The 22669-nt window shown below is 42.5% G+C and overlaps 1 protein-coding gene across 4 annotated transcripts in view; it reads left to right on the forward strand.

The window, feature by feature from the left end:
• The window catches only part of LOC122559948 (solute carrier family 12 member 5-like), a 1091443-nt gene that overhangs the window by 944122 nt on the left and 124652 nt on the right, over positions 1-22669 (forward strand). For all 4 annotated transcript variants that reach the window (XM_087994966.1, XM_087994965.1, XM_087994967.1 and 1 more), the window contains exons 6-7: positions 9239-9369; positions 22158-22399. In XM_087994966.1, coding sequence (XP_087851092.1) covers positions 9239-9369; positions 22158-22399 — 373 coding nt within the window. The remainder of the gene's footprint in view (positions 1-9238; positions 9370-22157; positions 22400-22669) is intronic.

A 22669-nucleotide genomic window follows, 5' to 3' on the forward strand; every position in this document is an offset into this window, starting at 1 on the left:
GAAATATTGTAGAGTGAAGCCCTGGTAGATTTGAATGAAGATATAATTCTTAAAATGAAGGCATTTGCAGGCTGCAGTAGGTTCAGCATGGTTATATATTGAACTCCCTCACCACTACACTATGCATTAACACCTATCTCAGAAGATACTGCCTGCTCCCTTATTGTCTGATCATTCGTGCAATTCGTTGTGATTTATTTGAGGAAAAATGACAGTCTAGTGCTTACTAGAACCAAATGATGTCTAGTTCAAAACATACATTAAAAACTGCATTCAGCTCACTCAATTAATTTGACCCAGCACTATTGACAAAGAGCAGACTTTCATTAAAACCCCACTACCAGAGTTGGAAAGAGATTTTTTACACGTTAGTACACAGTTCTTATCTTAACATTATTATTTCAATTTTTGACTTGGAAATCTTGTCAGCTTCTAAGAATCTGCAGGGATAAGGAATTGCTGGATAAATAAAATATCAAAGAATTGTTAATCTCAACTAGCATGATTTTCATCATCTAACAGAAGATAATGTTCAGTCTTTGGATTGATTGCTGCTTGTTTGTTTGAAAATAATAAGCTTTCTAGAAAACAAATGAGGTCAAACTGGCTGTGGTTATGATTGCTGGGGAAGTAAGCTGCTCTATTTAGGTCAATAAAAAGATGCATTACAGAACTGAAATAGGACATGTTCTCGCATATTTTCATTGTGTGTGCAGGATAATGCGAGCAACTGTGGATTAATTGCGGAATGTAATAAAGATTGACTGGGACCATGAAAGTAAAATGCAGTTGGGGTTTTATGACCAAGCTCTCCATTCATTTCAGTACATTACTGCTCTGCATTTATCCAAGAGTTGGTCGCTGGTACCTTGTGTTCTAACAGCTCTCCATAGTATCTTAGAAATGCCAGTCACTGAAGTACTTGCAAAATTAGGCAAATTATCAAATGGGTCCAGATGATTAATCATTGAAATCTTGTTAAACATCCAAGATGTAATTGCTTGTTCACAACTTAGAACTTCTGTATGTGGTTTTCAAATATGAACATCTGCTATGAAGGAAATCTGTGACTATACCTTTTCCCAGCCCTGACTGTTTGGACTGCTAACAACAGCATCTCTGCTGTTAGGGACCTCTTCACTTTGACTGAACTAGTTTCTGTCTGAATAATCTTGCTTCTGGGCTTCTTAGTTTTTTGCTCTCTCTCTCTCTTTTACTCTCTTTCTCTGGATTGTCAGCATCAAGTCAGCAAACATTTCTGTTTGTCTCACCAGGGAGCTGGCTAGTCATTTATCTAAAATCACATGCTATCTTTAGCTCACTGTTCAAAAATAACTTGCTGGCCTTGTTTAAAAAGAAGTCAGATCTTCACAGAACTGAAAGCAAAAATTAGTTCTTTCTCCAGTTTAGAACTTCAGCTCACAAACAAAAATAATATATTCTTAACCCTCATCACAGAAGAGACCGATTTATACAATGGAGTAGGAAGGATTCATAAAATGGTAAGGTCAAGAGAGCAATCATGGGTGAAGGTAGGGAGTTTATCGGTCCAATTTATGGACAATCAGAGGACAATTGGCTGCATGAAGTGAGAGTATAATAAGCTAAAAAAGAGATTGAATGATCAGTCAATTGTTCGCACACCCTGCCTGGCTGAGAGTCTCAGAAGAAGGTTATTCTAAAGACTAATGACTACAGTCACATTTTTTTTCTGTTGATTGGAAAGTTCAAGTTTATCTCCAGGAAGGAAACAGTGGCAGGACTTAAGACTGTCTTTATCTTGCAATCAGCAATTTCAAGGTCAGTTACATCTCACTAGAGAAAGGCTTTGGAGGCTAGCACTCACTTTGCATATCCGACAAATGAATACCAGGACTAACCAGAGTAAAGTTCTCCCTTATTAGAACAACTGAACTTTCTTTTTACAGAGCTCAGCAGCTTATTCATTACCATAGTGATAAATTATACGTTTTAAGGCAAGCTACAACTGCTGGATCAGGTTTTATTGTTTTAGTTTGATGACTCAGAATTATCAGAATTAATTTCAGAGACTGAAGACATGAAGTTTGCTTCAGACATAAATTCACTGTCTTGCAAAACCACCTAGTCCCCCTTATAAGTATTTATTTAAAACTGTTGGTTAGGAAATACTGCTTCCTTTCCAATACTTTATTTATATTCAGGATTACTCCTATTTGTAAGTTTCTTCTATTCCTCTTTTGCTAACTAGCACAAATTGCTGCATTTCTGTCGCTTTGAAAATGTCAACAACTTGCATTTACGTAGTGCCTTTAATGTGGTTAAATTTTCCCAAGATGTTTCAAAGCACATTACCAAACACAATTTGACAATGAACTATATGAGGAAATGTTTAGGCCTGTAACCGAATCTCAGCCTTCTTTAATGGATCATTGTCTGACATTTTCATCATTCCCCACCTTGATGCTAAGTTAAAAATCACACAACACTGGGTTTAGTCCAACAGGTTTAATTGGAAGCACTAGCTTTCGGAGTGCTGCTCCTTCATCAGGTGATTGTGCTGTCACTAAGCAAATTTCTCTTCCTCCTCCTTTTCAATATTTCAAAGAGACTACTCCCACTGTAACACTCTGTCCCTTGTTAAATGTAGATATTTCTAACCAACTGTTCAGAGATGTTATTAGAAGTAGGAACACTACTACAGCTCCACAAGGGCCAAGCCTTGTTAATTATATTTGTTATTTTCCCTGAATGCTGTAGACTTTTTTTAGAGACACAAAAACTGTAGATGCTGGAATCCAAAGTAGACAAGCAAGGGGCTGGAAGAACACAGCAAACCAGGCAGTGTCAGAAGGTAGAGAAGTCAATGTTTCAGGTATAACCTTCTTCAGGAAACATTGACTTTTCCACTTCCTGATGCTGCCTGGTTTGCTGTATCCTTCCAGCCTCCTGCTTAGAAGACTTTTTTTTACCCAGTCAACCTGTTCAGAGATGTTATTACACACCTCGGAGCAGCACCTTTCCCAGCAATTTCTGTTTTTGTTTCTGATTCCACAGTGTATTGGTTAAATGATTGCTTGAGTACATTGGTATGATCAGATGATGAGGAGTTGAATGGTTTCCCTCTTTCCCCATGCAGCTGTCTCTGGATATTCAGTGAAAAGGGTAGTGGGGAATTGGTCTGGGTGAGGTGCTGTTCAGAGGGTCTGTGCAGACTGGATGGGCCACTTTTTTGCACTGTAGGCGTTCTATGATTTGACTATATTTTTTTCTGATGACAACAGTGTTGGTTTGAATTCCTTGAAGAAATCTCTGTCTGTGGCACCTGAATAATTACAAGCAGCAAATAGCGTTCAAATGCTTGTAAATTGAGTTGGAGACCAGGTTCTTGATTCTTTGGTAACTTAGTTGTTTTAACTGTACTGCAGGGAAACTATGTTTCAAATGTGCAGAAGGGTGACCTTTCACATGACTGTCCCTCTCCAACTGATCAGTAATTTAAACATGGTCGAGTCCCATTATATCTAAATGGTAACTTGATTTGATCAAGTCTGGGAATTCTGTCTATTCGCGAGGATCCAAGTGGTTAGACTGGATGGGTTATCCCTACCCAGTTGAATATCGCAGGTAGTTGCCTTAATGTTTTCTTAGTTGGACAGACATGCAGTCCTGAGAGATTCCATAAGCTCATTATCTTTGATGAGTTTTTTGCTGACAAGTAAGCTTCATGTCAGTGTTGGTATATGCAAGGTACAATAATTATAAATTCTGTTGCCATCATTGACTCAGAGCTCAAACCTCTGGAATGAAATTTTTAGTCTTCCTTTTCAAACAAGTATTTAATTAGGATTTTCCATCTAGTGGTTTCAGAAATCAGTATTTTTAATAAAGCATTTTTTCATAACAACACACAAAGAGGCACTTACTCTTACAAAGAGTTGTGTGGTGTTGGGGATATATAGCAGTCATGATTTTCTTGTGAACCAACCTATTCCAAGTAAAGACTGGCTTTTCATTCTATCTTCACTCTCTGCCTATGGAGGGTATAATATGGTAGCATAGGATATTTGCCTAAAGGTGTTTTTTGGAAAGAAAGAAAATAAAAATTTACAAATGAAGAGTGTAATCCCAGTGTGCTAGGATGTCATATCTGGATAAACCCCTAGTTCTGACTGGGTCTTAGGTGCCAAAGAGAGGTGCACTGTTGGATCAGAAACAGCTGACTTCAAAATCTCCCAGGTAATCTCTCACTTCTGACAGCCTTCATGGAACAAATGACATATTCCATGGTCTCACAAACAACGTGGTCTCAATGATTATTGCATTCCAAGATCACCCAGATACTGGAAACTGTCATTAATGCAAATGAGGAATAAAGCATAACACAGCAGAAGACAGGATTGCAACAGCAATAATTAACAAATTAACCCCAGAACACTCTGAGGAATAGAATCATAGATTCTTTACAGGCCATTCAGCCCATCAAGTCCACATTGACCCTCTGAAGAGCATCCAACCTAGAACCACCTCCCCCCCCCCCCCCCCCATCCCATCTCCCTAACCCTACATTTTCCATGGCTACTGTTGCTTGAGGTTTGACTCAAAATATCATGATACAATGAATTGGCCAAAGTGGAAAAAAAGGAGTCTTCAAAATGATACAGTGAATTCCATGACTGAAAAAGTGATAATGGTCAGTCAGAATAATTTGTAACATGTACATTGGTCCATTGATGTATGTCTTAGTCACAGATTCATTCAGCCATTCAGTATTAGATGGTAATTACACTTCAATATACATGAAACAGATAGGCTAAAACTTCTACCTACATTCACTTAGTAGTGAAAATTATTGCAACTTGAAGAAGTACGAAAATTCCACCTGTTTTAAGTTTGGTGATGCCAACATATTGAGATCACTAAAAAAAAAATGGTGCTCTCACATAAAATTGCTGCAGAAAAGCACTTTTTGTATACTGGTGTAATCTCTCATGAGATATTGTTGTTAGTAAGCCTTCCATGAAACTGGACATGAAGCAAGATGCCAGTGGATCCGCAGTTTACCTCATCAGGGCATTAATTATTGTATTTTCCTAATGGCACCTGATATTAATAACCAGCGCTAGGAATTCATTAATGGCATCAAGTGATAAGAATTAGAGTGAAAAAAAGTAAACCGTCTTAAAGTTGGACAAACAATTCGCTCATCCTTATTGTCAAAGATGAAAGCTTCTGCCAAAGGATATGGGCATTGTTGATGAAGAGTAGAGGAGACTCATTGAAAAGGTTAGTGCAAACTGTAAAATTGATGAAAGGTATGACTGGGTGTCACCACCTCCTTTTGTAAGCTTCCACATAACTTAACAAGGTAGTTGTTACTTATGTAAATGTATGGGACAAAGGCAGAAATATTTCCATTCTAATCTTCATAGTCATTCCCGCAATTATACTGAGGAAAAACGAAAGGATGACAATAGACTAATCATAGATAAATGAATGCAAACTGGACTTCAGTACACCAGCTAAGTTCCTGACTGGTAATGGATGGAATTTGCTGATAACTAGTTTAAAAAAATTTGTAAGAACGTGAATGTTATTGCCATGAATATTGCAGCTGACAGTCCATTCAGCAAAGGCCTTCATGAATGGATTCACACAGTAATCAATGAAATGCCACAGAAAAGATTTGTAGATCAGCCAAACCATAAGGATGACACAGTAGTTAGCACTGCTGCTTCACAGCACCAACTGACTGCATGGAGTGTGCATGTTCTCCCCGTGTCTGCATGGATTTCGTTCGAGTGCTCTGGTTTCTTCTCACAGTCCAAAGATGTCCAGGTTAGGTCGATTGGCCATACTAAGTTGTCCCATAGTATCCAAGGATGTGCAGGTTAGGTGAATTAGCCATGGAAAGTGCTGGTTTACAGGAATAGAGTAAGGACTTGGGTCTGGGTGGGATTCTCTTCAGAGGGTCAATGTGGAATCGATTTGGCTGAGTGGCCTGTTTCCACACTGGAGGAATTGTATAAGTTCGAAATTGCACTGTCAGGGCAGTTCATTCAAAGAATTTGCTTTAAATTCTTGAACTGGCCGAAGGAAGAAATCCCAAATTGCTTTTTCTACTAGATGATGGTCATCCTGGTCCAGAAAGTATTACAATTAGTTCAACATTTGCTGCACATTTTAATGCTTTACATACAGGGAGAGGACTTCCATCAAGTCTGTGGTCACAGATAAATTTCAGCTCTGTGACATAGGATCATCTGAAGTGGACTCCAATTCAGGAGAGGGATATAATATGAAAGGGAGTGTAAAGAAGTCTTTTTAAGACTCAGCAATGGTCTCTCCTCCTCTCTGAGTTAGCAGGCCATTGATTTGGCATAAGATGGAGGACTCGTGGCAGTACTCAAGCCCAACCAAAGCTGCCAGGGATTGGTAACCCAGAGCCCAACATGGAAACAGCAGCAGCCAGTATAAGGAAAACAAAAAACTAATGATTTCGGAGTTGACCCAGAACTATATTGATGCTTTCCGTTGAAAAATAACCTTACCTTCAATTCCATCGGTGGAACACATTTCCTGAAAAAAACACTTGTGACAAAAAAACCCTGGAACCATTTCAGTTAAAAATTAGATTCTCCGATTGCAAAATGTAAACCTCATTCCAAATGGATGAATTAAGAAGGGGCGAGGTTAGGGAGGTACTGGAAAAACACAGCTGTTCAGGCAGCATCCGAGGAGCAGTAAAATCGACGTTTCGGGCAAAAGCCCTTCATCAGGAATAAAGGCAGAGAGCCTGAAGGGTGGAGAGATAAGTGAGAGGAGGGTGGGGGTGGGGAGAAAGCAGCATAGAGTACAATAGGTGAGTGGGGGAGGGGATGAAGGTGATAGGTTGGGGGGGAGGGTGGAATGGATAGGTGGAAAAGACGATAGGCAGATAGGACAAGTCATGGGGACAGTGCTGAGCTGGAAGTTTGGAACTGGGGTGAGGTGGGGGAAGGGGAAATGAGGAACCTGTTGAAGTCCACATTGATACCCTGGGGTTGAAGTGTTCCGAGGCGGAAGAGGAGGCGTTCTTCCTCCAGGCGTCTGGTGGTGAGGGAGCGGCGGTGAAGGAGGGCCAGGACCTCCATGTCCTCGGCAGAGTGGGAGGGGGAGTTGAAATGTTGGGCCACAGGGTGGTGTGGTTGATTGGCGCGGGTGTCCCAGAGATGTTCCCTAAAGCGCTCTGCTAGGAGGCGTCCAGTCTCCCCAATGTAGTGGAGACCACATCGGGAGCAACGGATACAATAAATGATATTGGTGGATGTGCAGGTAAAACTTTGATGGATGTGGAAGGCTCCTTTCGGGCCTTGGATGGAGGTGAGGGAAGAGGTGTGGGTGCAGGGGAAGTTGCCAGGATGGGAGGGTGGGTTGTAGGGGGGTGTGGACCAGACCAGGTAGTCATGGAGGGAATGGTCTTTGCGGAAAGCGGAAAGGGGTGGGGAGGGAAATATATCCCTGGTGGTGGGGTCCATTTGGAGGTGACGGAATGTCGGCGGATGATTTGGTTAATGCGAAGTTGGTAGCGTGGAAGGTGAGCACCAGGAGCGTTCTGTCCTTGTTATGGTTGGAGGGGTGGGGTCTGAGGGCAGAGGTGCGGGATGTGGACAAGATGCGTTGGAGGGCATCTTTAACCACATGGGAAGGGAAATTGCGGTCTCTAAAGAAGGAAGCCATCTGGTGTGTTCTGTGGTGGAACTGGTCCTCCTGGGAGCAGATATGGCGGAGGCGGAGGAATTGGGAATACAGGATGGCATTTTTGCAGGAGGTAGGGTGGGAAGAGGTGTAATCCAGGTAGCTGTGGGAGTCGGTGGGTTTATAAAAAATGTCGGTGTCAAGTCGATCGTCATTAATAGAGATGGAGATGGAAAGGTCCAGGAAGGGGAGGGAGGTGTCAGAGATGGTCCAGGTAAATTTAAGATCAGGGTGGAATGTGTTGGTGAAGTTGATGAATTGCTCAACCTCCTCGCGGGAGCACGAGGTGGCGCCAATGCAGTCATCAATGTAGCGGAGGAAGAGGTGGGGAGTGGTAATTACAGAAGATCAACTGTTCTACGTAGCCAACAAAGATTCAGGCATAGCTGGGGCCCATACGGGTGGCCATGGCTACCCTTTTGGTCTAGAGGAAGTGGGAGGATTCGAAGGAGAAATTATTAAGGGTAAGGACCAGTTCGGCCAGACGAATGAGAGTGTCAGTGGAAGGGTACTGTTGGGGGTGTCGCGAGAGGAAGAAATGGGGGGCTTGGAGGCCCTGGTCATGGCGGATGGAGGTGTAGAGGGATTGGATATCCATGGTGAAGATGAGGCATTGGGGGCCGGGAAAACGGAAGTCTTGGAGGAGGTGAAGGCCGTGGGTGGTGTCTCGAACGTATGTGGGGAGTTCCTGGACTAGGGGGGATAGGACAGTGTCAAGGTAGGTAGAAATGAGTTCAGTGGGGCAGGAGCTTGCTGAGGCAATGGGTCGGCCAGGGTGGTCAGGCATGTGGATCTTGGGAAGGAGGTAGAACCGGGCACTGTGGGGTTCCCGGACTATGAGGTTGGAAGCTGTGGGTAGGAGATCTCCTAAGGTGATGAGGTTCTGTATGGTCTGGGAGATGATGGTTGTGGCTCTCAGCTGAGGCAGGGCTGACTGTAGAGAGGTTAGGTGCCGGCTCATTGCTGCGAGCGTGGAGCGGAGGATCCTGAAGGAGACTGTTGCTGATGTTTTTGAATCTGTAGTCTGTACTGTTTGTCCTGTTCGGGTCCGAACTCTGCTGGTTTAAAGGTGGTCCGGAGTCCAAGCACTGAGGAAGCAAATGTGGCTGTGGTAGTGAGTTTGTTTCAGGACATGGTTGAAGAGCTTCAGGGCAGAGGAAATGACCAAGTGGTCATAATTATCTTGTGAGCACATACAATTGGTGGCTGTTCACATCTCTGCTTATTGTTTTGTTCCCTCTGAGTGTAGAAGTGGAGAAATTGGTCTTGCAAGCATTTGTGTTTAATGTTGCTGTTTGTCACAAATGTGTATGGACCTGAGAACATCTTCAAATTTCATGTAACAGAAGATCTATGCAGTTTTAATTGATCCTATGATCACACAGTATGTACATTTCTAAATCACCTCCTTTGAAAATTTTGATCTGATCATGCGTAAATTCAAAGGAAAAAATGACATTGGACCTGTCATTGAAATGCAAATATTTCTGATTGATGTTCCTTGTTTATTATGTTTCTACAGCTGGTGGCGCCTATTACATGATCTCCCGCTCACTGGGTCCAGAATTTGGAGGTGCTGTGGGACTCTGTTTTTACCTGGGAACAACCTATGCTGGTGCCATGTACATCCTGGGTACCATTGAAATCCTGCTGGTGAGTACATACAAAAGCTGGAGGAAAGAGAAAGCTTGGATTTTACTGTCCTCTTTGTGGCCGATAAATAGTTCAAAATACTTTATCAAAAATGAGGAATTTTGCGATTTAGGAACCAGAACAGTCAGTTAACACACAGCAAGGACCTACATTAACAAAGGCACAATACTGAGACTTGCTGTTCTCACAGTCAGGTACAATATGGCTTCCATTTAGTATCTGGTCCGCAAGACAACATTCCCTCAGTACTGTACCGAAGGGCTGGATTGTCAGCTTCAACCCCGAAGAGGGATTTTGAGTGGCTTACGATGAGGCCAGGGCTGAGCTAAAATGAAGTGCTAACTTAGAACAGAATTTTGGGTGGGTTATTAAACTTGAAAACCCCAAAACTGGACATGGGAATTGCAATGAATAATTAAATCGTGCTGGTTGATTTCATTGGAAGCAGCATGAGAATGTTTTGTAGCTTGCTGTTACACATAATGGCAGAGTCCAGACACTGCAAACTGTGTTATTTATTGTCTGGATCTTGAGTGTGGGGTGGTCAATATCATATGTGGCTGATGCTATTAAAAGGTAGCCTATACCTCATAAAATCGAGTTGCATAATTGTGATAACAGATGCTGGGATATTTCCATTCCATGAAATTGTCCATCATGTTTAAGACCAAGCAGCAATGGCAGGTTCACCAAGACATGGAAAAAAGATGGCTGAATCTGTCCTGTGAACAACAGAAGAGATGGTACAACATGGATGAAATTGGGCTTCAAGATTTTCTGAAACTTCACTGGAAGCCTCGATGAAGATGTTGCAGAGGAGAAGAGATGTACCTGTGGGGAGTGGTAGTCAAGGGGGCATGAGGCCATCCAGACCAATTCCCAAAAGGCAGTAAGAGCAGAAAATCTTGGAGGTGAGAACCAGGGGTTAAAACAAGACCCTGGTCACAGTGTGGTGTTGATGTCCAGTGACTTCACACATGGAGTTAAAGTCAGTGAGGCTTTCTTCATATACTACCAACTGAAGAATTAGTCCCAGACACTTTTTGATAAACTACAATCCCATCATGACTCATTTATCAATTGAGACTCAGATCTGACAGTCATATGCTCCAACTAACTCTTTCACATTTCATGACTTTCCACACTCATACTGCCAGCTGCTAAGTCACAATGAACACGTCACTCGAAACTTCACACTAAACTTTCTGATCTCTCTGAAGATAACTAGAAGGAGCAGGAGCAACAGATGGAGGACAAACATAGCTGCAAATCCTGACCTTTGGCTCTTTGCAGAACCCATCACTAAGGCCATGGTCACTGGAAGTACTGAAACAATTGATAATGACAATATCCATGTACCTATTCATCCTCCCCATATACCCCCCCCAATCCCTCATCTATGTTGTCTTCCAATTTTCAAGCTGCTGGTCATTTAAACATATACTGTTTACTTCCCTAAACCCTCCTCAGCCCATCTCCCAAGTTTACCCCATGTTCCTTTCCTCTTTATGACAATACCATTCACAGCCTTGGTCTCCTTATCCAAGGAAGAATACATGAGAGCCTGGGAGCTGGTGCTAATATTCACTCACTTAACTACCAGGTTGAGAAGATTGGCTGATAATATAAGGACTTTAGAATTAATCTGAATGGACTTGACAAGGTAGATGGTGAAAGGTTCTTTGTTTTGGCTGGAGAATCTGAAATTAGGACTCTTTGTTTCAGAATAAAGGGTGGATCACTTGTTATCATTCGCATGGAGGAACTGTAAACCAAAATAATAAGATCTACTATAATGCCAAATGAAGAAATTTGTTGTCGCTTTTACATTAACACAAATCAGAATCAACATAAATTAAACCTGAACTAACAGGTAAATCACAAATCGTGCAAACTAAAAATTACACTTGGAATAGCAGGTACAACAAAACTACCTAATGCGATTCCAAGCATTCATATCATCCCCCACCAAATGTCACAACAGATTCAATCTCTTAATCTTTCCAACTCTGTCTCCCAGTTATAGAATCTCTCACTTTTCTCATTCATTGCATTTGGTTCTTGAATCACATGCAATAACTCCACTCTGTCCCGGTGTCCCAGAGTCAGCACCCAAATTCCAACAGAAACTCCTTATCCAGATTCATAACAATCTTGATGACATGGATGCCCCAGAGACTTTTTATCTCTCTCCTTTAATGAACATTGTCCTCTGGTGAAACTAAAGTATTGTAGTGGAATTATCCAAATCACAATCTCTGCTCTAAACATGTCTTCAGCTTTTTGTCCTTTTTTTAAACGGTATCACACACACAGATTCATGTAAATTTATCCTCTTAACCCTCTTTATCCTCCTCTTTGTCTCTGTATACATGGCTTTTGAATCTTAACTTCCTTTATGTTGGTACTTCTTCCAGGTCACAGATTGCAAGGTCATCTGGATCTATATTTCTTACCATATCAAAAAAAATTAAAATTGAATTACAATTGCTTCCTTTGCAATTGATGTAACCACCTCAAACAATTTTTCAGTTATTCTTAAAAGTAACTACAGACTTCACAGGTATTTAAATGAAATTACAAATTTTGTTTAAATTAATACTTACAGATTAAATGTCATCACACACTTAAGACTAAAATGAGGACAAATAATTTCGATCAAAGGGTGGAGAATCTTTGGAATTCTCTAACCCAGTAGTCTGTGGATGCTCAATTGCTGAATTTAATCAAGGCTTGAGATACATAGGTTTTTGGATCCTACACAAATCAATGGGGATTGGACCATAAACTGTCAAAGATCAGACATAATATAATTGAACATAGAGGAGACACTATGGCCTACTCCTGCTCCAATTATTTTGGTATATACCCAAGAAGTTCAGACTGACCAGGCAGGACAGGGTAATTCTATCTCTTCATTGCACACTTACCATCTCCAGCACCGATACTGACTCTGTATAATTTTGAGGAGAGCATAAAGGGGCATCTTCATATAGTGACACATGGAAATGAGTGGCTGACATCCAAGGCAAAGGATAGTGCAAGTTCAGAATGGTGGATGGTGTTGCACATGAGTTCTGCGACACAAGACTCAGGTGGGGACTTTCTTGTGGCACTCTGCAGAAAAAAGCTTGACAGATGAACACAATAAAGTACTTGTACCTTGGGGACGCTTCCAAAAATCCTACATTTAATAGCAAAGAGTGTGGAGGAGTCCAACATCCATTTAGAGTCATGGAGTCATAGAGATGTACAGCATGGAAACAGACCCTTCGGTCCAACCCGTCCATGCCAACCAGATATCCCAACCCAATCTAGTCCCACCTGCCAGCACCCGGCCATATCCCTCCAAACCCTTCCTATTCACGTACCCATCCAAATGCCTCTTAAATGTTGCAATTGTACCAGCCTCCACCACATCCTCTGGCAGCTCATTCCATACACGTAAAACCCTCTGCATGAAAAATATGCCGCTTAGGTCTCTTTTATATCTTTCCCCTCTCACCCTAAACCTATGCCCTCTAGTTCTGAACTCCCCAACCCTAGGGAAAAGACTTTGTCCATTTACCCTATCCATGCCCCTCATAATTTTGTAAACCTCTATAAGGTCACCCCTCAGCCTCCAATGCTCCAGGGAAAACAGCCCCAGCCTGTTCAGCCTCTCCCTGTAGCTCAGATCCTCCGAACCTAGCAAATTCCTTGCAAATCTTTTCCGAACCCTTTCAAGTTTCACAACATCTTTCTGATAGGAAGGAGACCAGAGTTGCATGCAATATTCCATCAGTGGCCTAACCAATATCCTGTACAGCCACAACATGACTTCCCAACTCCTGTACTCAATACTCTGACCAATAAAGGAAAGCATACCAAACGCCACCTTCACTATCCTATCTACCTGCAACTCCACTTTCAAGGAGTTATGAACCTGCACTCCAAAGTCTCTTTGTTCAACAACACTCCCTAGGACCTTACCATTAAGTGTATAAATCCTGCTAAGATTTGCTTTCCCAAAATGCAGCATCTCTCATTTATCTGAATTAAACTCCATCTGCCACCTCTCAGCCCATTGGCCCATCTGGTCAAGATCCTGTTGTAATCAGAGGTAACCCTCTTCGCTGTCCACTACACCTCCAATTTTGGTGTCATCTGCAAACTTACTAACTGTACCTCTTATGCTCGCATTTAAATCATTTATGTAAATGACAAAAACTGGAGGACCCAGCACCAATCCTTGTGTCACTCCACTGATCATAGGCTTCCAGTCTGAAAAACAACCCTCCACACCACCCTTGTCACCTTTGAGCCAGTTCTGTATCCAAATGGCTAGTTCTCCCTGTATTCCATGAGATCTAACCTTGCTTATCAGTCTCCCATTGGGAACATTGTTGAACGCCTTACTAAAGTCCACATAGGTCACGTCTGCTGCTCTCCCTCATCAATCCTCTTTGTTACTTCTTCAAAAAACTCAATCAAGTTTGTGAGACATGATTTCCCACGCACATAGCCATGTTGACTATCCCTAATCAGTCCTTGCCTTTCCAAATAAATGTATGTCTTGTCCCTCAGGATTCCCTCCAACAACTTGCCCACCACCGAGGTCAGGCTCACCGGTCTATAGTTCCCTGGCTTGTCCTTACCGCCCTTCTTCAACAATGGCACCACTTTTGCCAACCTCCAGTCTTCCGGCACCTCTCCTGTGACTATCGATGATACGAATATCTCAGCAAGAGGCCCATCAATCACTTCTCTAGCTTCCCACAGAGTTCTCGGGTACACCTGATCAGGTCATGGGGATTTATCCACTTTTAACCGTTTCAAGACATCCAGCACTACCTCCTCTGTAATATGGACATTTTGCAAGATGTCACCATCTATTTCCCTACAGTCTATATCTTCCATATCCTTTTCCACAGTAGATACTGATGCAAAATATTCATTTAGTGTCTCCCCCATTTTCTATGGCTCCACACAAAGGCCGCCTTGCTGATCTTTGAGGGGCCCTATTTTCTCCGTAGTTACTCTTTTGTCCTGAATATATTTGTAAAAACCCTTTGGATTCTCCTTAATTCTATTTGCCAAAGCTATCTCATGTCCCCGTTTTGCCCTCCTGATTTCCCTCTTAAGTATACTCCTACTTTCTTTATACTCTTCTAAGGATTCACTCAATCTATCCTGTCTATACCTGACATATGCTTCCTTCTTTTTCTTCACCAAACCCTCAATTTCTTTAGTCATCCAGCATTCCCTATACCTACCAGCCTTCCCTTTCACCCTGACAGGAATATACTTTCTCTGAATTCTTGTTATCTCATTTCTGAAGGCTTCCCATTTTCCAGCCGTCCCTTTACCTGAGAACATTTGCCTCCAATCAGCTTTCGAAAGTTCTAGCCTAATACCATCAAAATTGGCCTTTCTCCAATTTAGAACTTCAACTTTTAGATCTGGTCTATCCTTTTCCATCACTATTTTAAATCTAATAGAATTATGGTCGCTGGCCCCCAAAGTGCTCCCCCACTGACACCTCAGTCACCTGCCCTGCTTTATTTCCCAAGACTAGGTCAAGTTTTGCACCTTCTCTAGTAGGTACATCCACATACTGAATCAGAAAATTGTCTTGTACACACTTAAGAAATTCCTCTCCATCTAAACCTTTAACACTATGGCAGTCCCGGTCTATGTTTGGAAAGTTAAAATCCCCTACCATAACTACCCTATTATTCTTACAGATAGCTGAGATCTCCTTACAAATTTGTTTCTCAATTTCCCTCTGACTATTGGGGGGTCTATAATACAATCCCAATAAGGTGATCATCCCTTTCTTATTTCTCAGTTCCACCCAAATAACTTCCCTGGATGTATTTCCAGGAATATCTTCCCTCAGCACAGCTGTAATGCTATCCCTTATCAAAAATGCCACTCCCTCTCATCTCTTGCCTCCCTTTCTATCCTTCCTATAGCATTTCAATCCTGGAACATTAAGCTGCCAGTCCAGCCCATCACTGAGTCATGTTTCCGTAATTGCTATGATATCCCAGTCCCATGTTCCTAACCATGCCCTGAGTTCATCTGTCTTCCCTGTTAGGCCCCTTGCATTGAAATAAATGCAGTTTAATTTATTAGTCCTACATTGTCCCTGCCTGACCTGACTGTTTGACTCACTTCTGTTCTCAGCTGTACCCGTCTCAGATCGATCTCTTTCCTCACTATCTCCCTGGGTCCCATCCCCCACCTCCACCCCACCTTACTAGTTTAAATCCTCCCAAGCAGTTCTAGCAAATTTCCCTGCCAGTATATTAGTCCCCTTCCCATTTAGGTGCAATCCATCCTTCTTGTACACGTCACTTCTACCCCAAAAGAGATTCCAGTGATCCAAAAATATGAATCCTTCTCCCATACACCAGCTCCTCAGCCATGCATTCATCTGCTCTATCCTCCTTCTCCTGCCCTCACTAGCTCATAGCACTGGGAGAAATCCAGATATTACTACCCTTGAGGACCTCCTTTTTAAATTTCTGCCTAACTCTCTATAATATCCCTTCAGAATCTTAACCTTTTCCCTTCCTATATCATTGGTTCCAAGTGGACAATGACCTCTTGCTGGCCCCTCTCCCCCGTGAGAACATTCTGCACCCTCTCTGAGACATCCTTGATCCTGGCACCAGGGAAACAACACACCATTCTGCCTTTTCTCTGCTGGCCACAGAAACGTCTGTCTGTACCTCTGACTACAGAATCCCCGAACACAATTGATCTCCTGGAAGCTGACATACCCCTCGTTTCATTACAGCCAGTCTCAATACCAGAAACTTGGCTGTTCATGTTATGTTCCCCTGAGAATCCATCACCATTTTCCAAAACAGCATACCTGATTGAAATGGGTATATCCACAAAAGACTCCTGCCCCAGGTGCCGACCTCTCTCACCGTTCCTGGAATTAACCCATCTATGTATCAGATCTTGTGGTGGGAGAGCATTTTGGTGATAGTGACGACAACTGCTTCACATTCTACATAGCTATGGAGAAGGAGAGGATTAGGCAAAATGGGAGGATATTTAATTGGGGAAGAGGAAACTAAGATGCAATTAGACATGAGTTAGGAAGCATGGACTAGGAGCAATTGTTCCATGGTAAAGGCACTATAGACATGTGGAGACTGTTTAAGGAACAGTTGTTGCGAGTGATGAATAAATATGTCCCTCTGAGACAGGCAAGAAGGGATAAGGTAAAGGAACCTTGGATGACGAGAGCGGTGGAGCTTCTTGTCACAAGGAAGAAGGTAGCTTGCATAAGGTGGAGGAAGCTAGGGTCAAGCTCAGCTCTAGAGGATTCCGTCTGGAGGAAGAACGCCTCATCTTCTGCCTCGGAACACTTCAACCCCAGGGCATCAATGTGGACTTCAACAGCTTCCTCATTTCCCCTTCCCCCACCTCATCCTAGTTTCAAACTTCCAGTCCCCTTGACTTGTCCGTACTTGTCCGACCTGCCTAGCTCCTTTTCCACCTATCCACTCCACCCTCTCCTCCCTGACCTATCACCTTCATCTCCTCCCCCACTCACCCATTGTACTCTATGCTACTCTCTCCCCACCCCCACCCTCCCCCAGCTTATCTCTCCACGCCTTTATTCCTGATGAAGGGCTTTTGCCCGAAACATCGATTTTGCTGAAGCTCCTCGATGCTGCCTGAATTGCTGTGCTCTTCCAGCACCATTGATCCAGAATCTGGTTTCCAGCATCTGCAGTCATTGTTTTTACCTTCTAGAGGATTACAGGCAGGTGAGGAAGGAGCTCAAAAATGGTCTGAGGAGAGCCAGGAGGGGTCACAAGAAGGGCTTGGCAGAACGGATTAGGGAGAACACAAATGCATTTTACACTTATGTGAGGAATAAGAGAATGGTCAAAGAAAGAGTAGGGCCAATCAGGGATAGCATAGGGAACTTGTGTGTGGAGTCTGAGGAGGTAGGGGAAGCCCTAAATGATTTTTCTGCTTCTGTCTTTACGAAAGAAACAAACTTTGTAGTGAATGAAACCTTTGAAGAGCAGGTGTGCATGCTGGAATGGATAGAGATAGAGGAAGCTGATGTGCTGAAAATTTTGTCAAACATTAAGATTGAAAAGTCGCCAGACCCGGACCAGATTTGTCTTCGGCTGCTTTGGGAAATGAGAAATGCAATTGCTTCACCACTTGTGAAGATCTTTGCATCCTCTCTCTCCACTGGAGTCGTACCTGGAGAGAGGCAAATGTAATTCCTCTCTTCAAGAAAGGAAATAGAGAAATCCCCAGCAATTACAGACCAGTCAGTCTCACGTCTGTCATCTGCAAGGTGTTAGAAAGGATTCTGAGGGATAGGCTTTATGACCATCTGGAAGACCATGGCTTGATTAAACACAGTCAACACAGGTTTGTGAGGGGCAGGTCATGCCTCACAAACCTTATCGAGTTCTTTGAGGATGTGACTAGAAAAGTTGATGAGGGTTGAGCTGTGGATGTGGTGTATATGGACTTCAGCAAGGCATTTGATAAGGTTCCCCGTGGTAGGCACATTCAGAAGGTCAGGAGGAATGGGATACAGGGGAACTTAGCTGTCTGGATACAGAATTGGCTGGCCAACAGAAGACAGCGAGTGGTAGTAGAAGGAAAATATTCTGCCTGGAAGTCAGTAGTGAGTGGTGTTCCACAGGGCTCTGTCCTTGGGCCTCTACTGTTTGTAATTTTTATTAATGACTTGGATGAGGGGATTGAAGGATGGATCAGCAAGTTTGCAGATGACACAAAGGTCGGAGGTGTCGTTGACAGTATAGAGGGCTGTTGTAGGCTGCAGCGGGACATTGACAGGATGCAGAGATGGGCTGAGAGGTGGCAGATGGAGTTCAACCTGGATAAATGCAAGGTGATGCATTTTGGAAAGTCGAATTTGAAAGCTGAGTACAGGATTAAGGATAGGATTCTTGGCAGTGTGGAGGAACAGAGGGATCTTGGGTTGCAGGTACATAGATCCCTTAAAATGGCCATCCAAGTGGACAGGGTTGTGAAGAAAGCATATGGTGTTTTGGCTTTCATTAACAGGGGGATTGAGTTTAAGAGTCGTGAGATCTTGTTGCAGCTCTATAAAACTTTGATTAGACCCACTTGGAATACTGCGTCCAGTTCTGGTCGCCCTACTATAGGAAAGATGTGGATGCTTTGGAGGGTGCTCAGAGGAGGTTTACCAGGATGCTGCCTGGACTGGAGGGCTTATCTTATGAAGAGAGGTTGACTGAGCTCGGATTGTTTTCATGGAGAAAAGGAGGAGGAGAGGGGACCTAATTGAGGTATACAAGATAATGAGAGGCATAGATAGAGTCGATAGCCAGAGACTATTTCCCAGGGCAAAAATGGCTAACACGAGGGGTCATAGTTTTAAGCTGGTTGGAGGAAAGTATAGAGGGGATGTCAGAGGCGGGTTCTTTACACAAAGAGTTGTGAGAGCATGGAATGCGTTGCCAGCAGCAGTTGTGGAAGCAAGGTCATTGGGGACATTTAAGAGACTGCTGGACATGCATATGGTCACAGAAATTTGAGGATGCATACATGAGGATCAATGGTCGGCACAACATCGTGGGCTGAAGGGCCTGTTCTGTGCAGTACTGTTCTCTGTTCTATGTTCTATGTGACTGTATCTGAGACTTTCCCCCCTTCCTATAACTGCCATCCATCACATACTGTTGCTGTTGCAAATTCCTCATCGCTTCTATCTGTCTCTTCAACCGATCTACTCGATCTGATAAGGTTTGCATCCAACGCATTTATGGCAGATATAATCCGCAGTAACCCTTAAACTCTCTTTAAACTCCCACATCTGACAAGAAGTACATATCACTGCAAAGGCCATTTTTGCTCCTTCACAATCCACAGAACCAGAAAATAATACCGTCTTATTCCTCTACAAACACTGCCCCAGGTTAAATTAATAGTTATGGCTTATATTTTAAGTTTAATCAAGAGACTTATCTCCAAAAACACATAATCAAGAAAGAATCCACTATACTCACTACTGCAGCCTTTCTCTTGGACAGACTTAAAACAACAATTAACTTATCTGATTCTGTGCTGTCAACTTCGCTAGGTTTTGCAAAGTTTTTGTAGCATCTGCTTTCAGCATGAAAACAATGGCTAAATCCATCAGTACACTTGTGCGCCAAGTCATCACTTAGCATCTGATGGAATTTCTCAGCTTCCATTGCAGCACAAGTGGAACCTACCCAAATTCTATGTGCTGAGGAGCACATTAGACTGACGTCTTGCAAGGGCACCATGTTGTCATCATAACTGAAGGCACCATTGTACACAGGTCCCTCGCACTTGGTGCTCTAACTGATTGAGTTGCTGCCTCAGGGTAGTGTTTCCATGAAGTACAAAGCAATTTTCCTTCCTCAGTTGTCCTCCCATCATGGCCACTCCACCAAGAGATGTTGGATTTCTGCCAGACTGCTTCCATCAAAATGCAATAATTCTGAATTAGGCTTCAATTCTTCAATACTTCTCATTAATGTCCTTCGATAAGTATGTCATCACTTTTCTGGCCAAAGCATTATCTTAAAATTCACATCTTACTTTTGAGAACAGAAAACATTCATGAATATTCTCCAAGGCCACCTGCAATATCCCCAGTTGAAAATCAGCATGGGGCATTGGGCCAGGCGTTGGATTGGAGCACTAGGACAGGCAAGGGAACACTGAGACAGATACAAGAATAACTGATGAGGCAACATGAAATTATTTGATTTATAGATTTGATTTGAATGTTGATTTTGTAATGGCTTTTAGTTTTGCACTGTGGCCAGGCTGATACTGTAATGGTCAGTGGCAGAGAAAATGAAAGATATGAGACTGTTAGTGAATGTGGAAATGGCCTTATGGTTAATGTTATCACCCTTGAATGAATTCTTCACATTCAGATAGCTCAGGAAGCAACTGTGTCATTGGCCTCCTCCATTCCTGCTTCTCGACTCACTCCTCAATTGCTCACCATAGGGTTGGTGACCAGGGCTATCACTTTGTGATAATGAACTTGTAAAGGATGTAACAACCCAGCACAAGTGTTGTGGCCACTCTTCCAACTGCTGTGGGGTCTTCCAGAGTGATCTCAACAATGAAGCATTGCCACAGCATGCCAATAGCCTGCCCTAACCTATGGCCTTCACTGTACCGATACTGCACAAATGGGTTGTACAGAAGAAATCAGCAATCATATGGCCAGCACCTAGCACATGTCATCCAGTACCTACCCTTTGCCTAAATGTGTTGGCCTAAATCTGGATAGTGCAGCAGACAATTGCAAAATGAAGGCAAGCAGATTCCTATAGCATTTATTAGATATCTTATGTCCAGTACATAAAGAATCTGCCTTTTCAACATTTTAAAAATGCTTCTTTTTACTAGAGATGGTCAAGAATGAAAATCTCTGAGTCATAATTGATTTCTGTTCAGAAAACTCTTAAAATCAGATCACTATCACCATCCTGGGGGTCACCATTGACCAGAAACTCAACTCACCATATAAATAGAGTAGCTGCAAGACCATATCAAAGTCTAGGAATACTACAATGAATAACTTGCCTCTTGAACCCCCTGTTCACTAAGTACAAGGCGTAAGATGAAATATTCCTTACTTGCCTGGACCGATGCAGTTCCAACAATATTCAAGAAGCTTGACATAATCCAGGCCAAGAAGCCCAGTTGATTGCCTCTGCATCCTCAAGCATTTAGTCACTCCACTGCCAAAACACCCACAAGTTCATGTCAAAACCACTCACCACCCTGACTTGGAAATATGTTACCGTTCCTTCACTGTCAAAGGGTGGGTCAAAGTTCTCTTGTGCCCTCCCTAAGGGCATGGTGGGTCTACGCACAGTACATGGACTGAAGTGGTTCAAGAAGGCAGCTTCTCAAGGACAACTAGGGACAGGCAATAAATGCTGGCAATCAGCGATGTCCATGTCGCATGGTGTAAATATAAAAAAGCATAAAGTACCTAAAAAAGCATTATCCCCAAACGGACCAACAATGCTTTGATTCCTGAAGGATGTTGAAGCTGACTGATTTAAAGCATTAAAAATCTTTCACCTGCCTTACAAAGTAGTTCAGTTGGTAAGTCTACTGTCCAATGTCATGTTAAGTCATTCACAAAAGAAAGATTCCAGGATTGATCGTGGCTCAGTATTAAGTTACAAGCAGGATCAGCAGTATGGTGGAACAGGAAAATGTATACTCTTTTCACAGAGGACAGCAGAAATCTGATTTTTCTTTTCTCCAAGGAGGCATGTGGATGCTGGGATAATTGGAACTGTAGGGATTAAAGTTGCTACAATTTCATTAAGTTCATATTAATGTCAAACAGGTATGGAGCTGAGGTGAGTACATGAAGCTGAGCTGTAGATCAGCCATAATACCATTGAATGGAGAAAGAGACTCGAGGAGTTGAATGTTCCTTTGTTTTCCTTTCTGCAAAATGTTTAAAAATTCCTTCAGTTGCATAAAATGTAAATTTTACAATATTCAGCTATTAAATCATGATAACAGCAGCATATTATCTTCTATTTATCCACCATACATTTAATTCTAACCTAAATGTTGGAGTGAATGTTATATTTGACTAATAGTGTTGACTGAAAAGACAATAGCATGATGGTTATATAATTATCAGGATTGTTCACCATGTTGGGAAGAATCTAAGTGGGTAAAACACTTAGAAACAAGGGTGGCTACATTTGTTTACAAAAGTTCTGTAATTCCTGTACTTTTTGCAGACCTACATTTTGCCCAGCATGGCAATTTTCCACGCAGAGGAAGCCAGTCAGGAGGCAGCAGCCATGTTGAATAACATGCGCGTGTATGGAACATGTGTCCTCACCTTCATGGCTCTTGTAGTCTTTGTAGGAGTCAAATACGTCAACAAGTTTGCTCTGGTGTTCCTGGCCTGTGTCATCTTGTCCATTCTTTCCATATATGCTGGAGTAATCAAATCTGCAATTGATCCACCAAACTTCCCGTAAGTATAATACCACACGGTGGCAATACAACATTTAATAGCAATAGCCCAGCAATCATGATACCGGTTGGGTTCCATATCAATTGAAATTGGTTGGACTTTAATTCAACCTCATTCAGTCAGCTATATTATCTACCCTGTTCACAGCTAGGTAATCTCAGTCGAAAGACAGGTTCAAGAAAAATTTCTAAGTGTCATAATCTAGAGAGGAAATGGAAAATATTGAAAAGTTACAGCAAAATGAAAGATCATAGCCTTAACAATTGCTGG

The sequence above is a fragment of the Chiloscyllium plagiosum genome, unplaced genomic scaffold, assembly GCF_037043375.1.
Source record: "Chiloscyllium plagiosum isolate Xiang-an unplaced genomic scaffold, Cpla_swu_hap1 HiC_scaffold_15, whole genome shotgun sequence".
NCBI classification, from domain to species: Eukaryota; Metazoa; Chordata; class Chondrichthyes; order Orectolobiformes; family Hemiscylliidae; genus Chiloscyllium; species Chiloscyllium plagiosum.